General features: G+C 38.5%; 1 protein-coding gene across 4 annotated transcripts in view; it reads right to left on the bottom strand.

The window, feature by feature from the left end:
* ATP1B3 (ATPase Na+/K+ transporting subunit beta 3) overlaps window positions 1-15586 on the bottom strand; it is a 55577-nt gene that overhangs the window by 10530 nt on the left and 29461 nt on the right. The window contains exons 1-5 of one of the 4 annotated variants that reach the window (XM_023749596.1): window positions 10516-10543; window positions 9706-9723; window positions 8142-8270; window positions 3569-3676; window positions 167-351 (exon numbers count right to left, since the gene is read on the bottom strand). In XM_023749596.1, the coding sequence (XP_023605364.1) occupies window positions 167-351; window positions 3569-3676; window positions 8142-8270; window positions 9706-9723; window positions 10516-10528 (453 nt within the window). In that variant the 5' untranslated portion in view covers window positions 10529-10543. Of the gene's footprint in view, window positions 1-166; window positions 352-3568; window positions 3677-8141; window positions 8271-9685; window positions 9724-10515; window positions 10544-15586 lie in introns of those variants that run through there. The other 3 variants (XM_014451227.1, XM_006083779.2, XM_014451224.2) reach the window with 3 other exon arrangements.

Below are 15586 nucleotides of genomic sequence, written 5' to 3'. Positions count from 1 at the left end.
ACTTGTGAACCAATCTTGTTTGCCTTCTGTATTAATTTTTCCGAAGGTCAATATCACTGTTAGCCCTTTACACAAGCTATCCCAAATGAGACATTTAAAAAATACCTGCCGGTTTCTTAATAAGGGTGTTAGAAAAAGCAGCAATAGCAGCAAAATATGTACATACTCTGTTCATTTTCACAAGAATACAAGGGTGTCCTTGGGAGTAGCCGAAGTCAGGATCATTCTCCCCGCTGCACGCTTCAAGTAAGGTAAGAGGAAACTGACATGCTTCATAAACTGGACCCTTCTGTTCAGAGAGGACTCCATTGGTGCAGACTTTAAGATTCTTCTGTGCTGCCGAAGCATATGCTACAAAGGAAACGTATGTGTGCACAGATCAGCCAAAAAAAGATCTTCAACACATCTAGGAATATATGTCCTCCTTTGGACAACATTCTTGGAAGACAAAAACAGCGAGGCTAATTACTAGATAATTTTAGGGGAAGAATATTAAGTTTGTTCCTTTAACTGTTAAGAGCTATCTAGTGTTCTGAAGTTTACTGCATTTCAACACTGATACCCGCTGGATTATAGATCAATATCTTTTGTCATCATGAGGTGGTCCCAGCCATGGCTACAGCATTATCTGAATGACACCTCTGTTCCTGGCCCAAGATATAACAGTGAGGACCTAAAAAGGTACTGTTGCTGCCCTTAAGAGCTTACAGTGCAGTGGGGAAGATAGGTGTTAAGTATAAAATCATAATCGAAGGGTCTCAAGATAGACAGTGCTATGCAGTCTATACTAACAGGACCTGCAACAGAGCCGAGAGCTAATTTTAACTTAGAGAAAGGCGTTGTAGCAGAGATGGAGGTAACTATTGACTCCACTGCTCTATTTTCCTCCACTACACTTACTACCTCCTAATCCACCCAGGGCAAGAACGCCACAAAGACATTTTTCTTTTGTTTATTGATGGAACCTAGAAGCGTGCTTGACACAGAAAAGGCATTCATAAAAGTACGTGTTGAATGAACAAAACTGCAGTTAGAAAGGTGTAGCAGGAAACTACTGTTTTTATTACAGACCTTTCTTTACTATTGGATTTTTAAACCCTGGTCATATCTCACAAAAAATAAGTATATATTTAATTATAAAAGGAAAGAGACTTAGGAAGATAGCTAATGGAAGATGTGGGATTCAGGAGAGGATTTTGATTTAAAATAGGAGTTGAGGGCTTTTGCATGCTGACAGGAAAGATCAATGAGAGGCTAAATGTACAACAGGACTGTAAGTAGCATATTTTTGAGACAGTGAGAAGGATGAGATCCATGGCCTGGCTGGTGGTACAGGTGAAAGGCAGCTCCCTCATCAGAGCAGGAGGAATACCAGACAAAATGGCTACAACTGTCAGTTTGTTTTACTAATAAATGGGGAAACTGGGGGGAATTCCTATCTGAGCCTCAATTTTCTCTTAAAGCAGGAATGTTATTCTACCATGTGCCACTTAATGATGGGGGTCTGTTCTGAGAATGTTGCCTTAGGTGAGTTCACCACTGTGCAAACGTCATAGAGTTCACTTATACAAACTTGGATGGTACAGTTTACTACACACCTAGGCTAGAGGGCATAGCCTATTGCTCTGTAGGGGAGAAAAAATGATTTGTCCTGGCCTTCTGGGTTCTTGGCTGAAACATCCCTATAATAAAAGACAGATGAACAGGAGAAAAACAAACAAGGTTAAAAACATGTAATCTTCTGTATACATGGGAAAGACCCACGAAAACTGAGCAACTTGTCAAAATAGCCTGAAGCTACCACCTTAAATGCAATCTTCAGTTGAAGACAAAGAATTTGATGCTGGGCTTGGGGGTGTCAGCTATGGGAGGTCCCCTGGAAAAGCACCGTAAACAAGGGTAAGGTTGTTGCGCAGGCCTGCACCTCTGTCTTCTGCATCGATGAGTGTGTCCAGAGATAAGGTCAACCCCCTTACAAATGGGGATCATCTGTACAAATGTAAAGGTCTTTTACCAAGGGCCACTTCTAGTTGGTTTGCAGAGCTGCTCCCATGGCTGCTGTTTCTCAAAATTAACCAGCCTAAAGTAATCCTATGCGAGACATTTTGGGGTGACAAATTCAGTTCCCCTATAGCCCCTGGCTACGAATTTGCATAGCACATTGGTGGACTGAATACTGTTGGCAACTGTAACACAATAGTATTTGTATAATGTGTTGCCCTACTGCCTTATGATGGCTACTGAGTCACTAGGCAATAGGAAATTTTCAGCTCCATTACAATCTTATGAGACCACCACGGTAAATGCAGTCATTTACTGAACCATTGTTATGAGTTCTAAGGGAAAAGGCAGGAAAGTAGAGGTTGTAAATAATTATTCAGAGAAATTCTATAGCCCTGCCAGGTAGCAGAGCAAGTCCAAGAAGGTAACCAAGCATTCCAGCGCTAATTAGTCCTGCTGAAAATCTTCAGCCCTGCCCTTGTGGCTCAGTGTGTTGAACCAGGAGGTCATGGTTTGATTCCTGGTCAGGGCACATGCCCAGGTTGTGGGCTTGATCTCTAGTAGGGGGTGTGCAGAAGGTAGCCGATCAATGATTCTCTCCATTATTGATGTTTCCATCCTTTTCTCCCTCTCTCTGAAATTAATAAAGACCTATCTTAAAAAAAGAAAAAGAAAATATTCTTCAGCAGCACCTGGTTGCTCAGGGGGGCAGGCTCTAAGGAAGAGCTTCATCCAGAAATCTCATGGCTTCATCCATTTGCAATTTATGACCAATAGATTGAGAGAGGCAAGGGGTTTTAGAGTAATGGCAAGAGTAAAAAACCATGGAACTAAGCTTGGTAAAAGGGAAATAGGGGGACTGGCTGGGATAAAAGGGCTGAAAGTCCCAAATGAGGCAGAAGAATAGTGAGGGAAAGCTAAATAAGCAAACTAGAAGGACAGAGGTTGTGGTAGGAAAGCCTCACCGTGATTTTGGCAATGGAGTCCTATATGCTTAAGGAGTGCCTGTAAGTGTGCAGCCAAGGAAGAGGTGAGGCAATCAAGAAACAAGAGGCCAGGGCATTTGATGATTATTCATGTGAATGTTAATACCATGAAATTAGGACAAGCAAACCGTAAGAAAAAAACTGGGCCAGGGCGGGAAAGATTTACAACTGGTTAACTCCAAAAAACTCAAAACTGATACATAGATTTCTTTTCTTTCTTTCTTTTTTTTAATGATAAGCAACATTCCTAGTCCCCCACACAAGCACAACATTGGATGCAAAAGATCCAAATAATTAGAGGCATTATTTTATATAAGATAGCTTTGCTCTACTACTCAAATACTTTCCATCTTAATGCAGATATAAATGTTATGTCTCAATGAACTTACTCACATACTTCTTATAGGATAAAAATAAATTAAAAGCAACCTCTTGTTTGGCTTAGACCCTTATGTCTTGCCATAAGTTAGAATATTAGAATATCATGACTAATCATGAAATCTACTTACAAGTCCTTAGTTGACTGTTTGACAGACCCAAAAAAAGCAAAATAAACTCTAAGACTAAGAAAACACACTTACGCGTTAGAAACTTCTTAAGGTCTTCAATATACCCTTTATAGGACTCTGGTTCAGACACACTAAATGAATATTCCAACGCTGTCACTGGTTTTGGAAAAACCGTAAGTCCTATAAAGAGATAAAAGAGAAAGGGGTAAATTAACTGCAGTAAATTCCTTCTCTCTTTCCTCTTACCCCTAAAAGGACAGATCTCAGTAAAGGACATGGAAATTTGTGTTCACAGGTAGGTTGAAACTATCAAGAACCTCCCACTTCTGACTATGAAGGTCAACATCTGTAATGAAGAGAATTCCAAATCCTCAAAGTCACCTCAGACCAACTAGATACCTTCCTAAATCTGATTGGCTACAGTTAATTATAATTGCTCTGTTCCTTAAAAGATGCAAGCTTTACTTTGTACTTTCTATATTCATTTTTCTACCAAATGTTTTTAGGTTTTGCCCACTTGTTACTAATATATGGAGAAAATTTTTAGCAAATTAAATCTAAACACTTTTGTCATTCAAATTACAGCTGCATGGGAACATTCATAAAGAAAACTTACCTTATTCAGTAAAAGAGGCCTATACAATTTTAACTCTAGGGTTAAATATTCTTCCTTTAATAATAAACATTGCTCTCTATAAAATGTTGTTTCTCATACTGAACTCGGAGTAGAAACACCAACAATTTATCAGGAGTCCATCCATGTGTATAGAACATGTTGCATGAGTTTATTAACAAAAAATGTAAGCATATTTATCTGTAAGCAATATAATCAGGCTTCTAACTTTAAGCTTTCCTCATTTAAAAAGCATTATATCACAAGCCCTGTCCACTGTTTCTGTGCATCTACTTAACACACCTTTCAAATGCCTCTAGAGCAATGGTTCTCAACCTTCTGGCCCTTTAAATACAGTTCCTCATGTTGTGACCCAACCATAAAATTATTTTCATTGCTACTTCATAACTGTAATGGTGCTACTGTTATGAATCGTAATGTAAATATCTGATATGCAGGATGGTCTTAGGCGACCACTGTGAAAGGGTCGTTCGACTGCCATAGGGGTCGCGACCCACAGGTTGAGAACCACTGCTCTAGAGGGTAACCATCCTCAAGAAAACAAATAATTGTGTTAAAAATTTTGTTAACTATCCTGTAATCCAAACCCAGGAGCCTTGCTTTCTCTCCCCTTGTAATCTTCCTTACATTCCCTCCTTAAACTGCAAACTATCATTCTGAGGAGCATCTGAGATCTTGCTTCCCAACAATCCCATCAGTTTGGGCTAAAATAAACTCCTAGTAAAATTCTCTACAGGTTTGGATGTTTCTTAGGTCGACAGTAGAAATAAAACCTCTGACCATCCATTGTAGGAGAGGACAACCTGTGTATCTCAGATAGTTTGTTTTTCTTAAAACTATTTACCAAGTGTACTTAATGTATCATTACTATAAATAAATAAATGTATATGCACGCGCATTCATATGTATGAGATATAGTATGTCTCAAGAATGAGACATACTATACTGTAAGTAAAACAGTAACAGTCAAGGCAGCTTGCATATATAAAAACACCTAACTTTTGCCCTGGCTGCTGTGGCTTAATGATTAGAGCATCAGCCTGCAAACCGAAGGGTCTCAGGTTCAATTCCCAGTCAAGGGAAGGCATGTACCTGGGTTGCAGGTTTGTTCCCTGGCCCCCAGTTGGGGCAAGTTCTGGAGGCAAACAAGTGATGGGTCTCTCTCTCTCTAACCCCCTCCTTCCCTCTCTTCTACGCTCTCTGAAAATCAATGGCAAAAATATCCTTGGGTGAAGATGAACAACAAAAAACCAAAAAAAAATTTAAAAACATCTAACTTTAAAAAAAAAAACCCAAAATAAAACATGCAGATTTCTAAATTAATTTTAAAGTAAAACATGAAGCTATCTATGCTATTTTAAAATTGCATTATTTTACATGACTAATTTCTAAGAGAATTTTAAAAAATAATTCAACTTACAAAAACTCTGTATGAACATCTAAAACTGAATTTCTGATACCAGCTACTTCTGAAATTGCCTAGCAATGCTCTCAGAGTCCTAGTTCCTGCTATTTAACAACCCATCTGAAATTCTTAAGTAAAGAATGCACAGCAGGAGAGTGCAGTACAGCTGTGTTTTTGACATAGTAAACTCCAAATAAAGATCTTAGTTTACCCCAAACCAAGAATAATAGAATGTGAGGTCTATAATAACTCTTCTCTCTTTCCAATATACACCACTGGGATATGAGTGTGTGTATGTCTATAAGGGTGTGGCTAGGCAGTACGTGGTAACAAACATGCACACCAATTTGAAACTAGCATTTTACTGGGTACAAACACATTGAAATTATGGTCATCGTTTAAAAAAAAACAAAACACCACCACACAACTTAGAAAATACAAGTAGAAGAAAAACAAAAATTGCCCATAATCCCTTTATGAAGAGAGAATCATGTTTAGCAAACTAACAGATATCCACCTAATATTATACATACATATGAATGCGCGTGCATATACATTTATTTATTTATAATAATGATACATTAAGTACACTTGGTAAATAGTTTTAAGAAACTCAGTTTAAAACTGTGTACTTAAACTATATTAAACATACTTTACTGCTTATATTATTCATGCAATTATAAACAGAGTTTAATATTTCTGAAATAGATCAGATCGTATTCAATGGTAATTAACTTTAGCCAAAAAATAATAATTATTATCTTAGAATTAGTCTAGGTTGAAAGAAAACAGCTACAATGAGAGATGAGGGAAAATTTTAGCATGGAGCTCACTGATACTCAGTCAAGTAAACCGAAAGGGTTAAGAGTTATTTATGATGTTTTAACAAATACCAGCGGCAAACAAAGGAAAAGCCATTAGAATAAATTGAAGAAAAAATAGTTGGGGAAAGTGGTTCAGTTTGGCTGCTGACATGGCTCAGAATCCATGCAGTGAGAGAGGATCTAGATCGGGGCTCCTGTCTTGGCACTACTAACATGCTAACTGGGTAATTCTTTGTTGTGGTGGGTGGTCCTGTGCATTGTAGGATGTTTATTTAGCAACATGCCTGGCCTCTACTCACAGTGGCACCACTCTGATGTGACAAACAAAAATGTCTCCATACATTGGCGAATGGCCCCTGGAGGGCAAATGCCTGCTGGAAGAGAACCATTGCTCCAGACAGAAACCTCCAGCCTGCCTGCCATCCAGATCCCACTCCTCCATTAGAATCTTCCATCTCTACTGTCTCCACAAGTTGTTCACATTTTAGGGAAGATACATTGGGATTCTGGCACATTAGTATTTTCTATAAAAATTGCCAGCACCTTGAAGACAAGAGCCATATCCAAGAAAGGCAGAGCCGGCATTCAAAGACTGTTTCAGCCCTAGCCAGGTAGCTCAGTTGGTTAGAGTGTTGTTCCGACACACCAAGGTTGCAGATTGGATCCCTGGTCATGGCACATACAAGGATCAACCAATGCCCTGCCCTGGCCAGTGTGGCTCAACTGTCTGGGCAACATCCCTTGCACTAAAAGGTTGCTGGTTGCAATATCCCGGTCAGGGCACATGCCTAGGTTACAGACTAGATTGCTGGTGTGGGGTGTGCAGGAGGCAGCAGATCAATGTTTCTCTCTCTCCCTCTCCCTTCTTCTCTCTCCAAGAATCAATTTTAAAATTTAAAAAAAAAAAAAAGATGCCCAGTGTGAGCGTTGACCCATGAACCAGGACTGGGTCCGATTCCCAGTCAGGACATATGCCCAGGTTGCGGGCTTGATCCCAGTGTCAGGCAGGAAGGAGGCAGCCAATCAATTATTCTCTCATTATTAATGCTTCTATCTCTCTTTCTCCCTCTCCCCTCCTCTCTGAAATCAATAAAATTTATATTTTTAAAAAGGATCAACCAATGAATGCATAAATAAGAGGAATAACAAATCATTCTTTCTCCCTCGCTTCTAAAATCAATCAATAAAAAATAAAAAAAAGGAAGAAAAAGAGGGTTTAAAAATAACCAAAAAACCAGGAAGACAACATGATTTAAACAATGTTTCAGTTAAGATTTTTTCTGTATTAAAGTATCCTGGAGTTTTCCCCCTCTTAAGATTATTAATAAAGTAGAATCATTTTGTCCTCCATTGATGTATCATTATTTAGTATTTACCATACTAAGCAATTAAAACCATGAAGCATGTATTTTATAAGACCAAGGCTCTGACCTGAGTTAGAGCCAAAATATATACTTTATAAGTAAATTAACTCAGGACGAAGTGGAACTGCCACACATATTCATCAAGGCCATTCATACCTATAATTACATCAGTCAGGTTTGGCTTCACTATAATTCTCAATATTTATTTCTGCTTACTTCTGGCAAAGGATGCAAAATTTATCAGCCCAGGTCTTTCTATCAGTATGTAAATATTAAAGGTCTTTGTATCCGTATGTAAATATTATACAACAAACAAAAATCAAACGTTCTCATTACCTAAGGCCAAGGTTAAACTATCTTATCTGCTATGTAAAACATTTGATAGAGATAAAAGCCACAACAAGTGCAAGTTCATTACCTGGACTAGAAATCTGGTCTCGATATTTTGGAACTTCATCATTCAGAGTCTGAAGCATAACCCACATTGTGAATGTGAAGAGTGCAGCCAGGAACCCATAAAAGACTAGGTAGAAGAGCAAGATCAAACCTGTAAAAGAAAATAAAACTTATGAAATTTTGGAGATACACACATAATTGTGTGTGCATGTGTCCAGACTAAAAAAACCAAGCCAACCACGGCAAAGTCAGGATTCCAAGCTTGCCATGCACACAGCCAAAATGTCTCCATATTCAGAATATGAATTTGCCCAAGCAAGGAGTATTTCAGCAGGTAGCAGCCACCCATCCTGTGACCCCCTCCTCTCCGCTAATACATCCAAATACAAGTAGCTTCTACAGAGCATTCTCTAGTTCAAGGTCAGAGCTTTAAATTCCAGCACAAAGGGGAATGTTTCCCAAATTGGAACTCGATGCCCTCCAGAACGATAAAAGATGATTTTAGGTGGGACAAACCCAATCTGTACATGTTCCTTTAAGTGGCAAACAGAAAAGAATTAGTACATCAACTCATATTTCACACAATAATTATTTGCATAAATTTAAGTATTGAAAAGTGATTTAAAAGAATAGCCAGGAAATGTGTAGGAAGGCAAATAATGAAGACGGTATCTCAATGAATGAAGTTTAGGAAACACTGGTTGAATGGAAGGCTCATGCAAAACTGAAGAGGACAAGGCCAGAAACAAGCACCCCAACCAATGGGACGTCACTACTCTACTGCTGAGCACAAAGCAAGAGATAGCAGATGCAAGGCTCCACATCAAGAGCTTAATCTTTTTTCCTTCACTATCTAAAAACACTATGATAGATCTATCCTAAACCAGTGATTTGTTTTGAGAACATCTAAAAATAATTATTTCTCTCAAATGTCTATATTTGAAGTTCTAACATCAGATGTGGTCACCATCAGAATTACAGATTATAATATTAAAGTCACACATTTATAAACATTTAAAAATTGATCAAAGAGTATTGAACAAAGCCGCAGGTATAGCAATAGTGAAGAACACTTAATTCTTCACAGTTGATTAACATCAGCTTTATTTCCCACTCTTAATAACCTACTTTTTTGTTTTCTCACTCTATTCTAGCAGAGGGGCTAGAGCAGGGGTTCCTAACCTGGAATCTATGGACTTCCTCACCCCCACTCTCCAGCAAGGATTAACTTCAGTGTTTCTGAAGTCTTCTGTAATATATTTCTAAATACACGCCCCCCCCCCCCCACACACACACACACCCGCCTCCCAGCAGCTCTAAACATTCTTCTGATTCTCAAAAGACTCCATGACCTCAAAGCAGATTGTGGCAAAAGCTAGGTAACTTTTATTTCTGCAGGCCAGGAAACTGTCTCCCTTTCCCTTCCTTTTCAAGTAATGGGGAAATAGTTAACATACTTGCATTTTAATTTAGATTAGCATTCCCCCATCCCACCCTGCCCCAATTACCAGGAAGCCAGAATAGGGAGCGAGAGGACAGAAGGAAGAAAGGAGAAGAGCATGTCACCTTCAGACACCATCACTTCCCTACCACATGCAGCGGTCCTGTTGTAGAGAAAAAAAAAGGGAAGACGAATCTCAATGAAGTGATCAGCAAAGTACAGAAGGAAAAGAAACACATGCAAAGCCCAAAGGCTAGTTTAAGACATAGAGGAGAGAAATGAGTCTTTCAGATCTAGATGTTTGTTGGAGCTACCGATAAAATCCTCCACATTGCAGTCCAGAGTGGACAAATGCATAAATTTAACAAGTGTGGGCTGTGCTTCAATAAAATCTCATACAAAAACAGATTGAGGATATAGTTTGTCAACTAATGCAGTGGATATTTAAACTGGAAAAGTTCCAAACAAAAGTGCTGAGTATAATTATTTAGCACCGTTTTTAAGTTATCTCAAATATTTTTTTATCGTACCATTTTCAAAACTTGATTTTAAACTTCCAGGAAAAATACTGTAAATAAAATTTATAAACATGGTTTTATAATTATTTAGATGTTCACAAATAAACAGACAACAGACATTGGTAAACAAATAAACAGACAACAGACATTGGTAAGGTGTATCCAAATATGGTTTCTAAAGAACCATAACACAATGAAAAATGTGTCCAAACTTCCTATAAAGAGTTAGGTTCATAACACAGATACACAAATTAATAGCCATGTCCCAAGTCTGATGCCATATACTTGTGCATTAAGTTAACTTTGAATGCAGGAGTGTACAAACAAGTAAATGAGTCGTTTCCAGCACTGAAGCAAGTGTTCCTACTAGATTAAAAAAAAAAATCCTTTTGCCAAGAGACCCAAATTTAACATTTAAAAAGTAAAACTAATCTCACTTATAAATCTCATACACGAAAGGGCAGCAACACTTCACCTCCTCTCCCTACCAAGAAAAACAGAAAATAAAAACAGAAGTTGTAAATTGCCACTCTTATAGGGATAAACGTGTAGTTAGATACTCAGATGCAGTTTCCTGATGGGCTTAACACAGTGATCGCGACCAAGCTGGGGGTGTCCTAGGTGAGTAATGGGCAGACTCTTGGTGGGCCCCTAGGGGAGGCTGGTGCCCAGAGGGACCAGTACCTTGTTATTGGAGGGAGCCCTGACCTCCAGGGAGAGAAGAAGGAGCAGGAGATTTGAGTTCAATGATGAGGCCAGTGATTTAGCCATACCTACCTAGTGAAACCCCAATAACAACTCTGGATTGAAGCTTAGTGGAGCTTCCAGGTTGGGGAACACATAATGAGGGGTGGGGGGAGTAAGGGGGCTTGAAGGCTTCATCAAGAAAGGCCTGTATGTACATAGGCATACTTCCCAGTGAGATGTTGTGATCTGACTCCCTACTCCTGCAAACTTCCTAGCTACCAAGAGTGCCTAGACACCAGAAAGACGGTGCCTCCCCGCAGAGAATTCTGATAACTAGAAACTACTTCCCCTTGGTAAGTAAATTAGCATTCTGTTTACAGTTTTAAAATTTAGAGCAGGGGCCAGTATAACTTTAAAAAAATAATAATTACATGAACAAGTACAAGTTTAAAATCCTTTTCATGTTTAATTTTTAAAAATAACTTTTTGTTGAGGTATAATTCACATTCTATTCACCTATGAGTGGAATTGCTAGGTAACTGTGTAGCCTTTTGAGTAAGCGCCAGACTGTTTTTCAAAGCAGCTGAACCATTTTACATTCCCACCAGCAGGGTTCCAATTTCTCCATAACCTCACCAACACTTCATACTGTCTGTTTATACAGCTATCCTAATGGGTGTGATCTGCATTTCTCCAATAGCAGGTGATATTGAGTATCTTTTCATGATCTTATTGGCTATTTCTATCTTCTCTGAATAATTGTCTATTCAGATCTCTGGCCCATTTTTAATTTGGGTTGTTTGCTTACTTGAGTTCTAAGATTTCTTTACATATTATAGATACAAGCCTCTTATCAGATATAGGATGCACAATTATTTTCTCCCTTTCTGTGGGTTGTCTTTTCACTTTCATGACAATGTCCTTTAAAGTCCAATTTATCCACTTCTTTGGTTGCTTGTGCTTTTGGTGTCACATCAAAGACACCATTGCCTAATTCAAAGTCACGAAGACTTGTACCTATGTTTTCTTAAAATTAATGAGCATGGCCCTAGCCGGTTTGGCTTAGTGGATAGAGAGCGTCGGCCTGTGGACTAAAGGGTCCCTGGTTCAATTCCAGTCAACAGCACATGCTTGGGTTGTGGGCTCTATCCCCAGTAGGGGTGTGCAGAAGGCAGCCCATCAATGATTCTCTCTCATCGTTGATGTTTCTATCTCTCCTCCCTTCCTCTCTGAAATCAATAAGAATATAAACACACACACACACACACACACACAACCCAGAAAAACTAATGAGCATGTATTATTTTAATAATATACACACACACATGCACTCAAATTTTATATATTTACTAAAATAAAATGATGGTAGCATAAAAAGATTAAACAAGATTAAATAACCTGCCCAAGAGTAACCTACCAGTAAGAGAAACACCCAGACCACTGGCCCTCTATGTGGTATCTTACTTGGCCTGTTCTCCCTGGAATCCTCAGGTTGTTACTTTTTTGTAATAAAAACTCCTATTCTCTGAAAAATATATCATTCAAGCAATCTGTGTTACTCAAGGTGATAGAGATTTGCATAGAATAAAATTGTTCCTTCCCTTCAAGAGTTCAGCTATCATATTGTGAAAGACATGTAAACCAAGAATTACAGATATCAAGTGTTAGGGGGTAAAAAACCTCAGAAAGAATTAACTGTCTGTAGTAGGAAGAGGAAGGAAAGGGAGTTCATCAGGAAAGGCCTCCCAGGAATAAGTGCGTTGGCTCACCAAAGATGGAGAACAGGAGCTGTACACCTAATACAAAATAATATTGAATGTAAACTGTAATTTTAACATTTTAATTAAATTCAATAAAAAATGGAAAGCAATTATATGATTAAAAAATAAAGAACAGAGAAAGCTCTGTATCAAAAGCTACATGACCAGATGACTCCACAGCAGGAGCAGCCAGGTGAGTAAACTGTGCTCCTTCCTCCAAACATACATGCTCGCTGGTGCCAAGCAACTAGGAATAGTAGCAGCAACATCTACTCTGAAGTGGGAGCAGGGAACAAAGGTCTTGGGCTTAAGAAGTGAGCAATGTCCTAGATCAAGCATGTCAAACTCGCAGCCCACAATGAATATTTTTGCGGCCCAGCCAATATAATGGCATGTAATAAACGTCTTAATAAAAATTTCGTAACTTCATTTTTACAATATCCTGTTATACATAATTATTAATAACCAACTAAAAAGTTCGCTAATGACTGATTACTATAACCGTGTTGCATTCATTTCCCTTATGCGCCCTACACGCAGGTGCACCGTTTCTCTCCACTAATACTAGCAGCGAATATTTTAGCAGCCAATTGCCACATCATTAGTCTTGTACTGACTTGTTTTGTGTGCACAATAGGAAATATTTTGCTTCCAGAGTACAAGAAAAATAGGTTTATTTGCGTTACAGTTATTAATTTGTGCAGTTATTCAGTGTCTGGTAAGTTAATGTTCAACAAAAAATATTAATTTTTTAAACATATTTTTATTGATTTCAGAGAGGAAGGGAGAGGGAGAGAGAGATAGAACATCCATGATGAGAGAGAATCACTGGTTGGCTGCCTCCTGAATGCCCCACACTGGGGATTGAGCCCGCAACCCGGGTATACGCCCTTGGCTGGAATTGAACCTGGGGCCCTTCAGTCAGTAGGCTGACACTCTGTATCCACTGAGCCAAACAGGCTAGGGCAAGAAAAAAATATTAATTTTTATTAAAATGTTCTATTATGTTAACAATTATTCATTTATTTCAGCCCTTTGTATTCAGCATGTCTCTATCGAAATAAACCTACTTTTCTATAAAAAGTGAAGCGTTTGCTTTTTTTGCGGCCCACATAAACTTAAACCTTATTTATTTGGCCCGTGTTAGTCTTTGAGTTTGACATGCTTGTCCTAGATGGATTGGTAAAACACCTAGGAGGACCACAGAACCAATAATTACAAAATATGTGAGGAAAAAACTAATCCAGTGAAGTATCAAATTCAACAAGGAAAGTAACTAACACCTGAAAAAACTGGGTCATAACAGCAAATACAGCAGGGAGAGAAGTGTAAATAAAATTAAAATATAAACTAGAAGGTGAAAGAATGGTATTTTTAAAATTAGTTTTCATATTTTGATTAAAATAAAAAACTTAGATAAGCTGAGGAGCAAGTGAAAACTACCCTGAGCTACCACTGCATGTTCACCAGATGCTAGGAATTTTAAAGACTGTTCGTACCCAGTGATGGCCCAGGCTTGGACAACTGAAATTCTCATACACTCCTGGTGGGAATGTACCAAAACAAAACACAACACAAAGCTATTTTATAAAACACTCTTGACAATTTTTCTAAAAGTGGGCAAACCATACCTATGATAAAATTCAGCCAATATATTCCTAGATGTTTGACCAAGAAAAATGAAAGCACGTGTTCAGTATATACTCACAGATGCTTTATTTGTAATCACCAAAACCTGCCAACAATGCAAATGCACACACCAACAGATTAATAAATTCTGCCTTATCCATATAATGGAATACTATTCATAAACTACTTCTCAAAATTATGCTGAATGAAAGAAGTCAGTCCACTCTCCCCAGAGTACACACACAATACATGATTCCATGCATTTAAAATTGGAGAAAGCACAAACCAGTGTCAAAAAGCAGATCTATTTTTGCCTGGAGACCGGGGGAGACACAAAGGGGCCAGAGGAAATCTGGGGGATATGAATATGTTAATTATCTTGATTAGAGTGAGTTTCATGAGCACAGTGTATGTATGTGCTTATATGTGAGTATATAACAAAACTCAAGTTGTACACTTTAAAGACCATATATCAATTATATGGAATAAATTTATTTTAGCTATGGGAAAAAACAAAAACTTGGAAGAGTTAATCTAGAGCAGTGGTTCTCAACCTCCTGGCCCTTTAAATACAGTTCCTCATGTTGTGACCCAACCATAAAATTATTTTCGTTGCTACTTCATAACTGTAATGTTGTTACTGTTATGAATCGTAATATAAATATCTGATATGCAGGATGGTCTTAGGCGACCCCTGTGAAAGGGTCGTTCGACCGCCAAAGGGGTCGCGACCCACAGGTTGAGAACCACTGCTCTAGAGAACTGACCAGACAAAGAAAAAAATCAGTGAGCTGAAGGATCAAGCCAAGGTATTCTACAACACTGGACAAAACAGCAGAGGGGGAATGTATGTATGGAAATTGTTGAGATGTGGGAGCCAGAACCAGAATATCAACAAATCTAATAGGAATTCCACCAGAAAAGAGGAGGGGGAAGAATGCTCAAAGAAATAACAAATTCTGTATCTAGACTGGCAAAGATTAAAAAATACTGGAAAACATTCTGTATCTAGACACAAACAGGTGATATTTCAGGACACCAAAAATAAAGACAAAAATTCTTAAAGCTTCTAAAAAGATATAAAACAGCCCTGGCCAGCTTGGCTCAGTGGATAGAGCGTTGGCCTGCGGACTGAAAGGTCCCAGGTTCGATTCCAGCCAGGGGCACATGCCTGGGTTGCGGGCTTGATCCCCAGTGGAGGGCGTACAGGAGGCAGCCAGTCGATGATTCTCTCTCACCATTGATGTTTCTATCTCTCTCTCCTTCTCCCTTTCTCTATGAAATCAATAAAGAAATATATATTTTTTTAAAGATATAAAACAGGTTACCTAAGGCAGAGAAATAGAACAGATATCAGATATCACAAAGTAAAAATGAAACGATATGTTCCAAACTGAGGAAAAACGATTGTGAACTAAAATATCAATCTCCC

Source organism: Myotis lucifugus, unplaced genomic scaffold (genome assembly GCF_000147115.1).
Source record: "Myotis lucifugus unplaced genomic scaffold, Myoluc2.0 scaffold_8, whole genome shotgun sequence".
NCBI lineage: Eukaryota > Metazoa > Chordata > Mammalia > Chiroptera > Vespertilionidae > Myotis > Myotis lucifugus.
Note: the sequence above shows the minus strand (reverse complement) of the source record. Positions and strands in the feature narration are given on the sequence as shown.